The sequence below is a fragment of the Falco peregrinus genome, chromosome 6, assembly GCF_023634155.1.
Source record: "Falco peregrinus isolate bFalPer1 chromosome 6, bFalPer1.pri, whole genome shotgun sequence".
NCBI lineage: Eukaryota > Metazoa > Chordata > Aves > Falconiformes > Falconidae > Falco > Falco peregrinus.
The window spans coordinates 17,299,862-17,316,949 of record NC_073726.1 but is presented as its reverse complement, the minus strand read 5'-3'; the positions used below and the strand labels follow the sequence as shown (position 1 = coordinate 17,316,949).

The following is a 17,088-nucleotide window of genomic DNA, read 5'->3' as shown; positions in this document are numbered from 1 at the left end:
CTCCCGAAAAGCATTTACTTTGTTGGGCTTTGAGATGCAGCTGTTTCTGAAATTCACCTTAGCACCTGATGAAGGGCTAACTGCTATCCGATGATACATGTAGCAACAACCGTAAGGTCTCCTGATTCACCAATTTTTAGCAAAAATACTTAATAACAGAGATTGAAACACCGTCATGGTCCCTGCTTCAAAAACCATAGAAGGTCATGCTTTTTGTGCACAAGTTTACTACAGTTCAGGTGCAAGAGTGGAAATTAACTTCAGAGATACTAAAAAAGGAGAAACAAAAAAAAAAATGTAATTGACAAGGCTGGTCAGTGAACACAAACAAGAAAGATATGGCACTTTTTGATAACACGCTTTACTGACTTGACTGTTGTCAGCTTTCCCGTTTCTTTGATTTCCAAGATCGATATGGAAAAATCTGGGCAAAACCACTTCTTCAGCAAATAAATCTCTCACAAAGAAATTGCTTTGGCCAAGTGAAAAGAACAAAGGTTGCCCTTAAAGAAAACTTGTCAATCTGCACTTACTACAAGTAAGCCTCCATTCTTCTCAGGAAAGGACTAGACAGAAGGGTGAAACAGCTACAGCTTTCAAAGTAAGATCATAACAGAAACACAAAACCCATATTTAAACTAAAAACTTGCTAGTATATCATCACTAGGAACTGCAGGAACTTTTCAAAACATGATTCTACAATTTTTTTTTCAAGAGGGAAGAAGGAAGCAAGCACACTTGTACAGATTTGTCTTGCTCCCATTTTCTCAGTTGTTCAAACCTTCTATCATGAATACCATACATACACACATGCATACATTAAAACACACTGTAATAATCTAGAAAACCTTGGCATTGGTAAAATGCATAGAAGGCATAATTGCCCAATCACTTTTCCGATAGCTGTCTTCCTGCCTATGTTTTGTCATATAAAGATCCCCAAAACAACACAATGAGGCAGGCTTGAGGAGCATAAAGATCCTGGGTAAGAAAGAGACAGATTACAAACTACGGCACCATAGCATTTGTTTGTGGCATGACCACAACATAGCCCAAAGAAAAAGAGAAGAAAAAAAAATTCAACTTGTACATGGCAATAACTTAGAGAAAACAGGGTTTAGCTCATTATTTGGTAGTGAGGATTAATATATTCACCCCAAAACATGCACTACCATCATTTCAATACAACATGTGCCAGCTAATAGAACCACATCTTCTACAAAAGCAACCATTTTACATTTCTGTTTCAGAAGCTTAAAATTGTGTAAGTTAACAATGCCCTATGCCATTTTACCTCATAAAAGGCTAAAGGCGGTTATGGTTTGTATCTTACTCTGGAAATTTCAGTGTGGCTTATACCTAAGGACACTGCAAGTACTCCACTAAAATCTTTACCAAAGGGAGCTGTACCAACTTACAAAAGCAAAGAACAATACCTGTGTTATATAACAGTGTTACACATTGTGACATGAAGAAGTTGGATTTATTTGCCATTAGTAACGACGAAGTGATCGTTACCAATCACAACATGTGACCTACAGAAAAACTTCTGATCAAATCAAATGACGCACACAGAGAAACAGAACAGTTGAAGGGTTTTAAACAAGGAAATGCAGTATGCAGGAATACCACAAGCAGCACTAAGAAAAAATCTCATTACCTTAAGAAAGAACCTTTTATCTGTTCTAACAGGATTGTAGGAGGCAAGGTAAGCAGCTATTAGAAGAAATTTGGAGTAATAAGGAAGTTCCACATGTGTATGTGCAGAAAGTCCTATAAAATAAACAAACAGTTTGAGTCACTGAAACCAGTCTGACCATCCACAAACTTCAAATTAGACTTGCTTGCACTCTTCCTTATCTCCTGCTCTACTCCTGTAGCTAAATGAGTATGGCTACTTTCTCAACCCCATTATCACAGACATAGTATCAGTCAAGGGCCAAGAAATGGCACAAAGCTAAACAAAACTAACATTCTGGACTCCTTATGAATTCATCTCAGAAATTTTAACTGAACCATTGAAGATTCATAAATCATAAGGTGTGATCTCCCTAAAAAAAAAAAAAAAAAAAATCCCAGGATACTTTCATTTAAGATTATTTTTTTCTGGCAAACAGGGCAGATGAAGAAATATGTTCAAATATAATGGCAAAGCTTTCGTCCAAGATCCAACCTTGAGGGTGCTCCAGACTGTGCCAGACAGCTCAGCCAGGAATAGGGATGACATGGTAAAGAAGCCGTGCTGCACTTCTGAGAAATAGTTCAGCATCTCACAATTTTTAGCCAATGTTTTATTTGCTACAGAAAATGGTTTCAAACTTTTAAAATTGATCCAGTTGACCTAGCTTGCTACCACGTATATAAAGTCTCACACATTAAATGGCACAAGAACTACAGTCTAGTATTTTCCTTCCCTCTTTTTACTTTTACTTTGTATTTTTTCCCTTTACGTTCTCCTGCTTTTGTAAACGTAGTTGCTTCTTTCACACAGATAATGCATATGAGTAGGACGATCAAACCACCTTACTTCATCAGTTGTCTAACTATGGAGACCACTAAAGGGTCTCTCTTCTGCCTTCTTTGCTTACAGATTTTCACTTCAATGGTATCTTGTTCTGTGAAGTACCTTTACCCTTATGCTTAATTCACAAGCATCAGCAAATAAAGATCAAGGAATCAAACATTAGAAGTTAAGATTCAGAGCCCCCAGTGTGATGAGAAGCATCCTAGATGACAGCTAGTAACAATTTCCTCTCATGTGGGCACAAAAGGACAGCAGTTTTAGTTTCATTTACAATCAAGAGACTGCTTTGTGCTGCATGTTAATTACAAAATCCAACACCAAATAAATTTACTTTAATACAGAAATATCTGTTTCTACACCATTCTTGACCTGGCAATATTGCATCGTGCACTGAATTATATGGTTATTTACATCTACAGTAAAATTTATTATAATTGCTTTCTAAGCATGTTATTATCAAATGCTTCTTACCAATAAGGCAATTTTTCCTTCTACATATACCTAAAAATATTACAAAATGCATTTTCAATAAAGCCTCCCTTTTTTGGGTTCTCAGGTGCAAAAGTTTTTCATGACCATCTAGGCACAGAAGGAGGGAGTTTACTAAGAACACTTTGAATGAAATTCCTTTCATCAACAATGTCAAAAAATTTCTGATCATAATGCAAATACAGGAAACAGTTTGATCACAGCCGCTTAAATTGTCTTAAGATAATTGCAATTTTACCTGCTATCTAAAGAAGAAATTATTTGTCATGATAAATAATATGGATTAAGTGTTCCCAAACTACAAACTGGTCAAAAGACCGTGACTGACTGACATACCAGGAAAATGCTTCAGTATTTCTTCCTAAATTGTGAATGACAGCTGACAGATATATTGAGATTCAACTTTCAAGCCTGTCTAAAGTATAAAATCAACAAACATTTACTCCTTTAATGAAAAAACAGAAAGGATTCTTGCAATTCTGATATTTCTCTTTGCCAAGAAATCAGGACACAGCACAGTTGTTTTGTTTAGGAACATGTTAATCCAGTGTAATACACCAGGTATAATATTCCCTTCTCCCCACTCAGACAATTCTGACAGTTGGCACATGGAGGTCTGACCATCAGGGGTCAGCTCAGTCCTCATCCATTCTTACATAAGAAATACTGATTTAAAGAAATCTGCTTTTACCCACAAAGGACCTTAGAAAAGATTACTACCAGGATATATGCTAGGGGGGGAAATAGTCCTTTGTAGAACACCATTTCTCAAAAAAACATGATTACCCTGAACTGTAACTGAATGCTAACAGGTACCTTCAGCTATATAATTTTATTCACATGTTCTCAGATAATAACCACCAAGTCAAACGGAAAAGTATACATTTCACATTACAGAGTTACTGTATCCAATACCTTTCAACTGCCCAGGTTCTCCACTGCCACGCTGGAAGCTCTCCCACTGTGAGCTAAAAGACAAATAATGCAAATATATAAAGACAAAGTATTTGTTAAGTCTTTTAGAGAAAACTACCTGCTTGGTATATATATATTTTAATTTCATTACACTGGCTAGGATACAGTCAGTAAGAAACTAATTAAAAATTAGTGCAAGTCTTACTACGTTGCACATAAGTTTCAATAATGTGCAGACTATATGTATTTGAAAAAACTGCAGAAAGTAATGTTATATTAAAGTATAAAAGTCAGTACAAGCTAACTGTAAAACAACAACTTCTTTCCATCTTATTATCACCACTAAGCAAACAGCAATAGTATTCTAAGTTTCAAGAACAATGCAGAATTGGATAAAAAGAAAAAATACTGATAGTTTTGAATGTATTTTTTATTTGTGTAGTAACTGTTTATGCTAGTGAGAACAACACTGTAATTACTTCATAATGCAATTTTGAAGCCTATGGAAAAAAACAAAGCAATATTCATTCTTTACTTAAAAACTTTCAAGACATCCAGATGGAACATTTTGTCAGTGAAAAATGTCTGCAAATAGTTTGGTGTTTTCCTAAACAATAGCAAAAAATTTCACCTTAAAATTCCCTTAAGAAATTATATTAAAAATGTTGTGATTTTAGATAATTTTGTATACCACAAGGGGATAAAAAAACCACCCAGGTTTTGTAAAGCGCCAGTGCTTTTCTGTTTTGAGTTTTTTAAGATGTTTATGAACAGTATTTATCAGCCATAAGCCATAAAACTCATGAAAACAGTTTAATGAGAGCTAATGTAATACTCAAATTATAATGAATTATCAACCAAATTATCAACAAGCAAAGTTTTTATCCAATGTCCATTTTACAGGTAGAAAAAAGTAGTTTCATTTTGATCTCAGTTCAGGGATTACAACAGCCGATAGCAAAGTTCTATTGCTTTAACTTACAACTTGAAGAAAAGCTGAGAGTAATTACAGTTCTGTGGCCAGAAAAATTGATGAGGTCATTTTAATTCCTCAAGCATTTACTGGCACACAAAGGTAAATCCTAGAACTATTATGCAGAAAGCTGAAATTTCCAATAAAAAACCAGTAAAGCTCAAATTTATAATCAAAGAGAACAGTAAAGAAGGAAATCAGCTATTTGGAAACAATTCATAAGCTATTTTATATAATAATCTTATCTTACACCCTAATTAGAGCAGGCAATTACACAACCTAAGAAGTCAGGATGATCCTGAGTAGAGTGTGTAATGAAGATCAATACTGAGTATAAATACATACCTGAGGCAAACAGAATAATGCCTCATGGTACAGTGAAGTCTAGCTTATACGGGGTAAAATCCATTTTCTTTTTGAAGGAATGATCACTTTTCCAAAACATTTAGCAAAGACTTCTGCTACACACCAAAGTTCTGTTACCAGAATACTCTATGGCCTCAATGACATTCAAAGGAAAGAAATCACTATGTTTGTATAAAGGTAAAGAAATAAAACACTACTGAATTATCTCTATTTACATGGTATAACATCAGAATCATCTTAAAGACAGAGAAGACATTAAATCAGAGGTGATTATTGCCATTGAAAATGAACACCACCATCTTTCTTCTAGCAGTCTGGCAACGTAAGAAATAAACAAGGAATCCAAAACCATACCCACAAGAAACTCCGTCTGTTAGCAGGACACCAGCTTTTAATGCTGTCAAAAATGGCAATTCCATATAAGGAAAATTTTGCCCTTGGACAAGAAAATAAGGGGTCAGAAAGCACAGAAAATGTACAAATCTAGCTCCAGTAAATAAAGATAAGGAACACCTATGTTCAAAACCTGTAATGTCTCATAAGAATTTTGAAGCTTCCATCCACCCTTGGTACAGTGAGGATCTGCCAAATCAACTTTACAAGTGTGCTTTAAAATGTGCCTGTACATTCTGAGGATGGGTTCCCATGCCTGGGAGCTTCATGTATGACAGAAAATGGATATACCTGCATGACCATCAGTGAAAACAGAACACAGCTTGCTGCCACTGATTTACTTAAATATTTTATATGCTGCAAATACTGTTTTGTTTAAAAATTTCCTCCTGAGATGCCCTATTTCTAACATTATATGGCAAGAAAGAAATACAAATTAAAAAGATTCTACCTAGCAAGAAAAAAAAATGCCACGAAACGTAATACTTTTATTATCATCAAATATTCAGAGAGGAAGCTTGTTAAAAACAGCAACCTCAACAAAACAAACCCTCGCTCCCCAAATTACCTGGATATTTCTCGGAGATAAACAGTCTGCATTGCCTTCTTCAAATGAGGTTCAATATTTTTCCAGAGCTTGCGGGTGTCACGTTCATTTGCTGCATCAAGCCAGAATCAGCTCTGTTAGATGTTTAACTCACACAACACTACAAGTCTTACCTCTGACACCTGAATAACCACAGGCAAGATGTAAGTCTAACACCCTGACTCTGAAATGCTGTATTCGGATGATGCACCATCATCATCCATTTGTAAGCACATGCTACCATGCAAGGCTGTTTCTCTGTGGGTATTCTGAGATACTCTGGGACAGTGTGGCAGAACCCCCACTTTCATTTCTCCTTTTAGCCTTGACAGAGAAATTACTTATCCCATTACTTCGCAGAAGTCCTGGTGGTTGAGTAAGGAAGAAGATTTATAGGGGGGAAGCAAGTTTTCACAGTATTTCCATCTCATTTCCGTAAAACACCACCCACAAATGCCATCTACTGCTTCCGCTGCAAATGTTGCCTACTGGGTGCAACTGGAATAAGTATGGCCATCGTGACCAGAGAAATGGTCACAACACAATGAAGATCAAAGCAAAGTCCTCCACAAAACCCACAGGAAGGCACCTGTACTCTCATACACCCGCTCAACCTAAAGACATAAACTTACCTTCTCCTCTGACCACTGGTTCACAGTATTTAGAAAAATTGAGCACTGCCTACAGAAAGTAAAAAGTACAACATATTAAAAATTTAAATATATTTGATTTAGCTACAGAATATAACAAGCAGCATAATTCATTACTTTGCAAAAGCAATGAATTATTTTTGTTACTAATTATGCTGCTTACTTCCAAATGTTATACTGTAAAACATCACAATACTTCTGTAGATTAAAACACAAGCAGAAGTCATCTATCACAGGTTACTTGGTTTTGATCTCAGCAAAATCTGTTTACTGTACTCAGAGGTTGCATCGGGTTTTTTACAAAAAATAGTAATTAAACATTATAAATGCAATAAAAATGTCTTAATTAACTTTTTTTACTCTATTTTCACATAAAACTTTCCATTCCAGGAGCAGTTCAGCATGTGGAAAAGTAGACCACACACACAAACCAAAATTACTTTAAAAAACCCAAACAAACAAACAAAACCCCCAAATATAAACCGACCCTGCTAACACATTCCATATTCAAACTATATCCTTTTGCTTAAGGTAAGATTGAGAGAATTTTGACAATGTTGTCATCTAGATTTTTTTCTACAGTGGTTAAATCAGTATCACACAGAATTTTGTAAAATAACAATCCTCACATTTCTTGCTCCTATTGTCCTATTGCACCTTATTAAATCTCTGTGCTAGTATACAGAACTCAATGCAGTAACTTCCACATCTAAATCTAAAATCATTCCAGAATGTATTCATTAATAATCATGCATAGTAAAATACACATTTAGAGTCTCTATTAGCCACTACGGAGTTGTTCAGAAGCCCGCAGAGGGTTGTATGTGTCTGTCATTACCTTCTACAGAAGAGACCTGTCAAGCACAATAATTTATGGTCCAGTTACATAAATCTTTTCATAATGTTAGTATTTCACACACACACAAACACTACATCTAAAGCTAATGAAATCGTTCTGTTAAGCAGAATCGCTCAAGCACATGTCTAGAAGAACTGTGACCCTAGTTTCTATTTGCACCTCCATCAGATGTCAGCCATCTCATTTAAATATAAAACCTTTATAGTTAACAGGTAAGTTCAGCTGAAGTTTAGCTACATGGTGCTGATGGAAATGCAGGCAGGACGTTCAGATTCTCTCACCAGCACTGCTTTGTTCACCGGTCATAACCACTGATCCCTTCAAACTTGTAAAATTTCCTTGTACAAAGTAGTTATTTAAATAATAATCTGGTCAGCTAATAATTGTTATTGCTGTTCAGCTTTTCTTATGCAAAGGTCACCATCAAGTAATCTTTTATTTTTCTTCTGTTAGTTTGTTCTTCAATTGATATATGGTTAAAACTCCTTTTACCAAACACCTTCAGTTTATTTTTGTTCCCTCAGGCATGACTATACTGCAGGAACTTTGACTTAACTATTTTATTCTTAATTCCAAAACAAAGACAGTGAAAACATTTATGTCACTCCTCGCTTCTCTAGGCCTTTGAGTCATATTAATATGCTATGTTTCTGTAAAACTGTGCTGCAGATCTGGCTTGTAGCAGTTTACCTTAAAACCCTCCACAGGAGGCAAATCAAGTGAAAATTTTACATTCCTGAATAATATAGGAAAATATTTCAAATTTGAACTTAAATTTCCCATAAAGTAGAAGTATAAAGAACGTTGGTGGCAAGTTACATTTAATAAACACAGGAAACAATAGAACTTGAGAATGGACATGCTGAGACCTGCATTCTTCAAATGTTGAAAGCACCTGTTCTGGCATTCCACTCTATAGTCCAGAAAATGAATACAACAGAAGGCTATTTAGGGATTACAGATGTCCATGCAAGCAAGAAGGCAGGAATAAGAGCAAATTCACATAAGCACATGTAAAAATAACTTGAAGAGAAGCAGCACTGTGAGGCTTATCACTGCTTGAAAAAGTAAAATTGTAACTATTACTACCTCTGACTGAACTGCAAACAAAAAAATCATTAACCAAGTAATGGAGTTGTTCCTCAAAAACTGCTGCAATTGCAGCAATCGATTCTGCTGTATTTATTAGTAGGAATAAAAGGTTTAATCACATCTACCTTCTTATCCCAACAGGTAAAAATAGGTAGCCTAGTCTTCCTAGTCACTCTCTGATATAAAGGAACAGCTTGAGCTCAAAAACCAAAACAGATGTTCTAGGCTGGGTGAACCCCATGCAGACTGGCATCTTGTTAGTGCAGCTATTGTCTCCTCTGACTGGAAAAGTACATAGTAATGGAAACCCTTTACAGCCACCAAAACAATTGCAGCCTTCTTTATGGACTTTCAGCGAAACTGCATTTTCAGCTAACACATACTTAAAGAGGGTAGATTCAGACTAGATAAGGAAGCAATCTTTTATGGTGAGGGTGGTGAAACACTGGAACAAGTTGCCCAGGGAGGTGGTAGATGCCCCATCCCTGAAAACATTCAAGGTCAGGTTGGCAGGGGCTCTGAGCAACCTGATCTAGCTGCAGATGGCCCCGCTCATTGCAGGGGTGTTGGAATGGATGACCTTTAAAGGTCCCTTCCAACCCAAACCATTCTATGATGCCATGATTTTCTGTTTGTCCTTATTCAAAAATAAATCTAGACTTTCAGAGCTCATTTAGCAAAAAGTACCCCAAAACAAAGTAACAAATCTAAAGGAGCTCATCTCACCAGATGCTGAAGTTCTTTCAGGTCCCTACAGACCATATAGAAGACACCAAGCAGAATATTGATATATGCAGCATAGAAATCCGCAGAATATTCTGGGGGATGATTCTGAGACAAGATCTTCTGCAGGTGTCCTGTTTAAACAAAAATAAGTTTTGCTTATCTAAAGCTAACAATAAACTGACTGCATTTTACAAGTTAAGTGGAAAACCAAACTGTAATCATCACTAAAAAAAACAAAATCCACAAAAAACTACGCTGATTAAAAGAATCAGCAAATCTAAGGGAACCAAATGTTACTTTGAAGTGTTTTGGCAAGTGGAAACAGACAAATCTTTTAGAGGTTGTGTGAATACAGGCTTTTACATCCCAGGAATATTACATATTCTGGATTCTGTAAAAGGCATACTGATAAACACAGAAAGAACATTTGGATGTTGTTTGACAAAGTATTATTGACTCCCCAAAAAGCAGATTAAAGAATTATTTACCTATGCTGTAATCAGGAAAATACAAGGTGAATGGCTCAAAGCATCCAATACTTGGACGGAACAGTTCCCATACTATTTCACTGAGCAGAACAACTGTCACATTTCTGTCAGTCTACAGAGAGAAGAAATTGAGAATGAAAATGAGAAGAATTATTATTGTGAGTTTTCTGTCCCACAAAAATCATCAAATTTACAGCTCAATACAAATTACTGGCATAGAAATAAAGCTTCAGCTGGCCTAATCAAGAAGCTCATTTGCAGATTTTCATAATTACATGAGATTTTTCTGCATCCCTTGCCATTTCACTGACATGTAAGCTTTGTGGGGTGATAGAGCTCTGGTACTAGACAATACCAAGCAGATTCCTGCCTTACTCCCACAGTTAAGACAGCATTTTACTTTGGTAAATAAACCCAGACTTTCAGAACAAAAAGAAAAAGTTAAAAAGCAAAAAACCACTCAGTTTTCGTCTGAAATCAAGCTATATAGTACTTTGTTTTTAATGATCAGCTTATTTGTAAAATAAACAAAAAAATCCCAGAACAAAAAAAACAGTATTAACTGTGTACCTTACCAACAATGGCTGCAACATAATAATACATTCTTTTTCACTGATTTTTTATTGACAATTTATTTGCCTTGAGTTTGATGTTTTGGTCAATAGACAACAACATGCTTCACATTAAAAAAAAAATATCCTTATTTTGATAACCCTGCAATGTATCAGCTTCTTAATATGAAGCTAACTGATGCATCATTCTTCCTTTTTGCAAGTTTTTTGTAACCGTACTAAAAATCCTGCATAACAAAAGATGTTTTTAAATATAATTTTTCAAGAAAGACACTTCAAAACTATCGAGGTGCCTCAAGAAAATAAAAGGAAGTAACCCGATCAAATTACAATGCTTAATATGAGATATGAATGACTTGAAATAAAAGTTAAAATGCTATTCCCCTTCCCTGAAATTCAAGTAGAATCTTCTTTTGTTTACTCTTTCTACTTCTTGCCAATGTGGCACCCACTGATATTCTTTACTGTTTATTCTTTCCCTGGTTTTATGGAACATTTTTTTCTTCTAACAAAAGTTCATCTTTCCATAGATTTCTTTCAGTTGTATTCCTCTCCCAGACTTCCTAGTATTTTAGCTGATAAAAGTGCTAGAGTATTTTTAGTTTAGCTCCTGACAGGCCTTCCAACATGAAAAACTTCCCACCATAATCTTCATGGAAATCAGGCATCCTATAATCCATTCTTCACCAGTTCCATGAAGTCTTTCAACACTGATGAAGTTTCTTGCCTCCCTTCACTCCAGGAAAGGAAGTGATGTAGTAGATTTGCTCCTACAACATTTCTTTGCAACATCAGCTGCACAACAGTTTTACAAAGCCTCAGTCCAGAATTTAAGCCTTTTTGGTTCCTGAACAGCAATCATAGGCCCAAGGTTTCCTCCCGTCTCTGCCAGGTTGTTTCTACTTCTGGGGCAGCAAAATCCAGAACATGGTAAGAACTGACAAGAAGAGCCAGAAAACACACCAGCTGCCAGCATTAAGAACACAGCTGTGAATCAAGTCTTCATTCAGCAAATAGAAAAATCAGTGTCACCAGAAGATTAAGAGTACCACACAAAAATCTTGAGATAATAAGTATCATTTCAGCTATTTAGATGTTCAGATATTTCAAAGTACCACCATCTTCTGGTTTTGTCCTCAATTTCTTTTCAGAGGATGCACCATTTTTCCCTATTCCAAGGCATAAGCTTTGATACTACAGAAGGGAGAGAAAGATGCAATGGTTTACTCCAATCAGAAACATACTGTGGCATAGCAGTGTACAAACTCTCTGCCAACATAAAGTATGTTCACAGCTGCAGCTGTGCAGCTCCAGCAACAATTAAATAGCTGGTGGTCTACTGACCATCCCCAAGTTGACCACTGCATAGTGTTCTGAAGTTTCACACTGGAGAAACTTGAGGAAAACAAATGTTTCACAATTGAAAATTCACAATTCCAATGCTGAATTCCTTCAATGTGGCTGGGCTCTCTGAATCAGCAGCCAACTCAAAAGCAGACCTTGGATTCCCACACAAACATCTGACAAACTCTAAAAGGGGGTTTATTTATTTATTTGCACCAAGCTGACAGGAGCTATGTTGAAGCTTCTCCTTACAGATTACAGCGTGCTTGAGATTTTTTTTCGCCAATTACTACAGAACTTTATTTAAAGAGTATAAAAATTCTTCTTAAAAACAAAAAAAAATTACAGAAAAGACAGCTATATATCTGACACCAGCCTCAAAAGAATCTACAACAGATCAGATATCATAAAACAAGATACTATTAAAACAGAATTCTTAAAAAGAATTAAGAAAAACCTGCCAACATTTACATTCTGGTTTGGTTTCTAGTTTTGACCACTGCCAGGTGATTACTGGGGTGGGGGGTGGGGTAAAATTAATTTTGCAAGCCTAGATGGACAGATACCATGTGTTTAGTTACTTTCAATATGCAGGACTCACATGGCTGGGGTTTTTTTTTTCAGAAACTTACCAACTCTTGAAGCCGAAGAAATGCTGGCAGGATGTTTGCTTCCATTTCCCTCAGCTGTTCTGCTCTGTCCAGTACCTTTTAACAAAACGATGACATTATATAGACAATGTCAACTTCCACTCTTACATGGACTTAAAATCAATTCATAGCTGTTGGAAACTTTTCACCAGAGGCTCTTAGACAGCAGAAACCACATAAGTATCAAGACTCCTTAAACCAGCAACTTTGGAGAGATTATTGCTTCAGGTGTGCTTCCAGGAAGACCAAGCAGCACTGCCATCCTTTAAAAACAAGATTCAATCCCCAGGCAAACAACATTCGCATGCCTTAGGGCAGTTAAGAATTAAAATTTAAGTACATATCAGTCAAGAAAACCACTGACAAAGCCATGATAGCATTAACCACCATTGAAATCTCAATTTTTATTCAAAATCCTTCTAATATTTCAAAATTATGTGTAGTACTATAGCACTGTATAAACATGTTTACTGCAGGAGAGCTATCTTTTCCCACTATGAAATTATTTTTCAGAAACAAGTAAGAGCTGATATTTTCAAAAAGTTAGCTATCTGGAATTCACACAACTGAATTTTGAGAGAAACTTTTCTTGCCATAGTTTGTAGCCTAGAAATTTAGAGGATTTATTGTACTGTACGTAAACCTCACATAGCAGTAACAGATATGTAGCATATGTAAAGCTTAATTAACATTTTGGAACCTAGAGAAGAAATAGGAGCATGAAAACATGCAAGTTTATCCTTTGGCAAAAAAAATACATTATTCCCAGTACAATTAAAATCTTGACAGGAATGAAAAAAGATAATAGAAATATATTTCTTTCGTGTTCTATTTACTACTCTCAATATGAATCTAAATTCTGAAATTCATTACTTCTTTTGACTTACTGCTGTTGAAAGAGAATCTATAGGTCCCTATAAAATGTATTTTTTTATCCTTTTAATATTTTGATGTGGGGAGGAAATGCAAGATACCTATCATTTCTGCTGCCCACAGTAAGAAAAAGAATTTTATGTGGACAACCAAGAAACAGTTTATGAAAATGGTATTTCAAAATCACACTGTGCAGGAAAAAAACCCTGAAAGAGCAGTATCTGCATTAATAGTTCATACTTCTTGGAATTTATTAAAACAGCAATAAAACATATGATTTTATACTGACAATTGCATTTGGTTCATATAATAAATAACTTCAAGAGTGAAGACCACTTTAGGTCCCAGCCAAATAGACGCTACATATTTTTACTAATAAAATACTGCTTATTGGATCCACTGACATGTAGCTACCCAACACAAAGCTTTAAGATCTTGACCTCAGTAGATCTTACTTTTTAGCTAAACAGAAAAAACCCTAGAGTTTCTACTTACAGCAGATACAATACACTGTGACCCTGGCTTGCAGAGTATGTCAAGTGGTTCACAGAAACAGTCTGCCCGCAGACCTATAAATCCATGGCTTATTCTTTAGTTTTAATATAATTTGTCACCCTTCAGCATTTTAAAAAAAACTATACCTTTTAGGACTGTCCATTGACAGCAGCTTGTTACTTCTGTAACGTATGAATAACTACAAGTTATACTTGCTCCAATTTTTCAGACAGTCAAAATGAATAAATTCATTTTTCACAAGTAATCACACAAAATCAGTATCCATGCTTGGGTTAAGAGAAACCTTTAGAAACCTTTCACTGTAAGTAAACATTTATCTTAATTGGCTCCCAGTTAATTGGGCTGAAATATCGCATTATTTACTACCAAAATGAAATAAACTAAATTAGCATTGCCAGTTTATGTTACCAGCATGCTGGTCTTCCATCAGTCTCAATTTCAACCACTCTACACTAAATCCAGATGACACAGGTTAATACACATGAATTGATTTTCCCCCATTCCTGTCTGTTCCCATGCAGAACGGAACTGAAATACTAATTTAATACTGAATTCTTCCGATTCAGCAACTATTTACGTAATACAATTGAACCTTTCCAGCTATTTAATGGTTTGCTTTCCATAACCATTGTTTTCTCTAGTTTTCTGAGTGATACTAGTTTTCATATAACTCATGAAGCATTCTTTACTGATGTAGAACAGTTTTTTAATGCAATTTTTAACCTGAAAGTAACATTTTGCTGTATAAATTATTTTTTTTAATTCCCTAAAGGTTATTTTCGCACTAAATTTTGTTCTTATGGAATTGTTGAAGGCTGCCAATACCACTTTTGTAACAGTAAATTAAAATGAATTATCTATGTATAACTTCTTACCTATTATAAGTACTGGTGCATTTTTTCTTCCTCCAATTTTTAAGAAGTATGTCAAATTTATTAACCTTATGAGCTGGAGAAAACTATGAGATAGCACTGTTTCCACTAAACATAATATGAAGTTATTTAACACAGCAGTCAACTATTTTTGAATGGAAATAAAACTTACTGAACTATAACTTGTGAAACAGAATGAAGTATAATTATGTTATGTAATTAAGTGTCATTTAGTTCAGTGTAATTACGAATTTCTTGTTTGACTGCAAAAAAGCCAAAGCAGTGTGCCCATTGATTGCTCTGAGAAACATGCAGAGTGATTACCCAGGGTCATTAAGCTTTCAATCCTGAACCACTTTCAGGTTTTCTTAAATAATTTCACCTCTTTTAAAACCTCTTTACTCCTGCTGCTGGGCTGAAGTTTCAGTCCACGTGTTTTGAAGGTCCACAATGCATATAAAATGCATTAGTAATACTATGGCATTCAAATTTTTAAGAGAATTGATTTTTTTCAACCAAATAAGAGCTGAGAAAAAATAGTTTTGAGGAGTCTATGTCCTTTCTTCAGACCTTTTGTATGCCTAAAATTTGTTTCTACACTCATCTCTTGGCATAATAAATGCTGTTGCAAATGTCTGCAAATTTTGAATCCTTTATATAGTTAAGATTATCACAGAGTAAAACCAAAACCAAACCCCAGTGTTCTAGTACTACACTGATTCAATCATATTTGTGATCTAAATTCCGATTATTTTTCATGCAGTCTGCCTGTTTATTCCACTTGAGTATGTCATCAAATTTTTCGTTGCCTTTTTTTCCATCTTAATTTTAAAACTACAGTTCTTGTCTCTGAGGACCACAAGCGTAGCTGAAGACGTAAGATCTCAACAGCACTTTTACAGAGGAAATTATGCATATTAGTTCCTTAATACCAACTTCTAACTTGAACCTATTCTAACCAATCAATTCTTGTAATTTGCGCACTCTGTAATTCACTTCTGCCCTGCTTTCCACCTTTGCTTTCTCATTTGTGAAGCTATCTTCACAAAGAAACAGATAAGCATGACTTACTCATAAAACAAATACAGGCTCTCTATATGTAAAGATTTTGTAATACTATTACATACTCAATTTAAATATGCAGTGTGATTTATTGATTTATGTTCAGTATTAGCTACACTATACAGGTTTTCTGCAGAAAAAAGTTCTAAAATCAGGAAAACTACAGAACCTCATCTGAAGTCAGTAAAGCAACAGAAATGATAAACCAGTCAATAGATTCTGAATGAGGCCCACACAAAAATTTTGTGAAAAGTGCTCTAAAATGCAGGTTTCACATATGTATTATTGATAACAATTACTCACACCACCTTAACAGAAATGGAACATTAAAATTACATTACTTACAATGTATAATGTTTGATCTTGAAGCTCTTGACTCGCAACAACTTGTTTAAACAGACGTACAAAGTCATTTAAACTATCACAAGGCACATGAGAAGTCTGTTCTATCTTAGAAGAATAGCTTTGCAACTGGATGAGAATTTCTTCTAAAAGAAGTCGTGAAGAAAAGTATTCCACACAGTTCACAAATACATGAGGAAGCTGAATAGGATAAAAAGAAAGATACAACATTATTTGGCTTTTTCAGTGTAAATACTCCAGAATCAGTTTTCTTTTCCAGGTGAGACAACTGAAGAAACCACACCGTGCCAACAGAATACAGAGCACCAAAAAAACTGGCAACGAAGAGTGATTACTTATGTACCTAGTCAAAATATTATATATCACAAAGTGAATATAAATCTGATGAATGCTCATACAGAACAGTATATCTTCTAATTATGCTTAAAAACTGAAACACACAGTATATCTTATAACTGTATTTAAAAATTGTGAGCGATATGTAAAAAGAAAACCAAACAGCACTTAGTTCACAGAATAGTTAAGACAATTTTAACACATCACAGTATCGTAAAATAGTCCATTACAAACTACGGTGTCTAGATAGCATGAACTTCTCAAACTTACGCTACAAGGAAAATAATCTAGAAGCACGTTGCCCAAAATTACTCCAGTATTTTTGGCATTCGCTGCATACAAATGATAAAGTGTAAGTTCCTGTATCAGACATGTGTAATTGGCCTGCTTGTGCAGAACATTTTTAGAAAACCGAATCTTTTTAGAGCAAAGAGCATGT

The 17,088-nt window shown here is 35.2% G+C and overlaps 1 protein-coding gene across 4 annotated transcripts in view; it reads right to left on the bottom strand.

Annotated features, from left to right (window-relative positions):
• The window catches only part of ORC5 (origin recognition complex subunit 5), a 76,272-nt gene that overhangs the window by 50,739 nt on the left and 8,445 nt on the right, over positions 1–17,088 (bottom strand). For all 4 annotated transcript variants that reach the window (XM_027795423.2, XM_027795424.2, XM_027795425.2 and 1 more), the window contains 8 exons: positions 16,296–16,493; positions 12,610–12,684; positions 10,062–10,173; positions 9,574–9,704; positions 6,879–6,927; positions 6,229–6,319; positions 3,929–3,981; positions 1,661–1,773 (listed from right to left, as the gene is read on the bottom strand). In XM_027795423.2, coding sequence (XP_027651224.1) covers positions 1,661–1,773; positions 3,929–3,981; positions 6,229–6,319; positions 6,879–6,927; positions 9,574–9,704; positions 10,062–10,173; positions 12,610–12,684; positions 16,296–16,493 — 822 coding nt within the window. The remainder of the gene's footprint in view (positions 1–1,660; positions 1,774–3,928; positions 3,982–6,228; positions 6,320–6,878; positions 6,928–9,573; positions 9,705–10,061; positions 10,174–12,609; positions 12,685–16,295; positions 16,494–17,088) is intronic.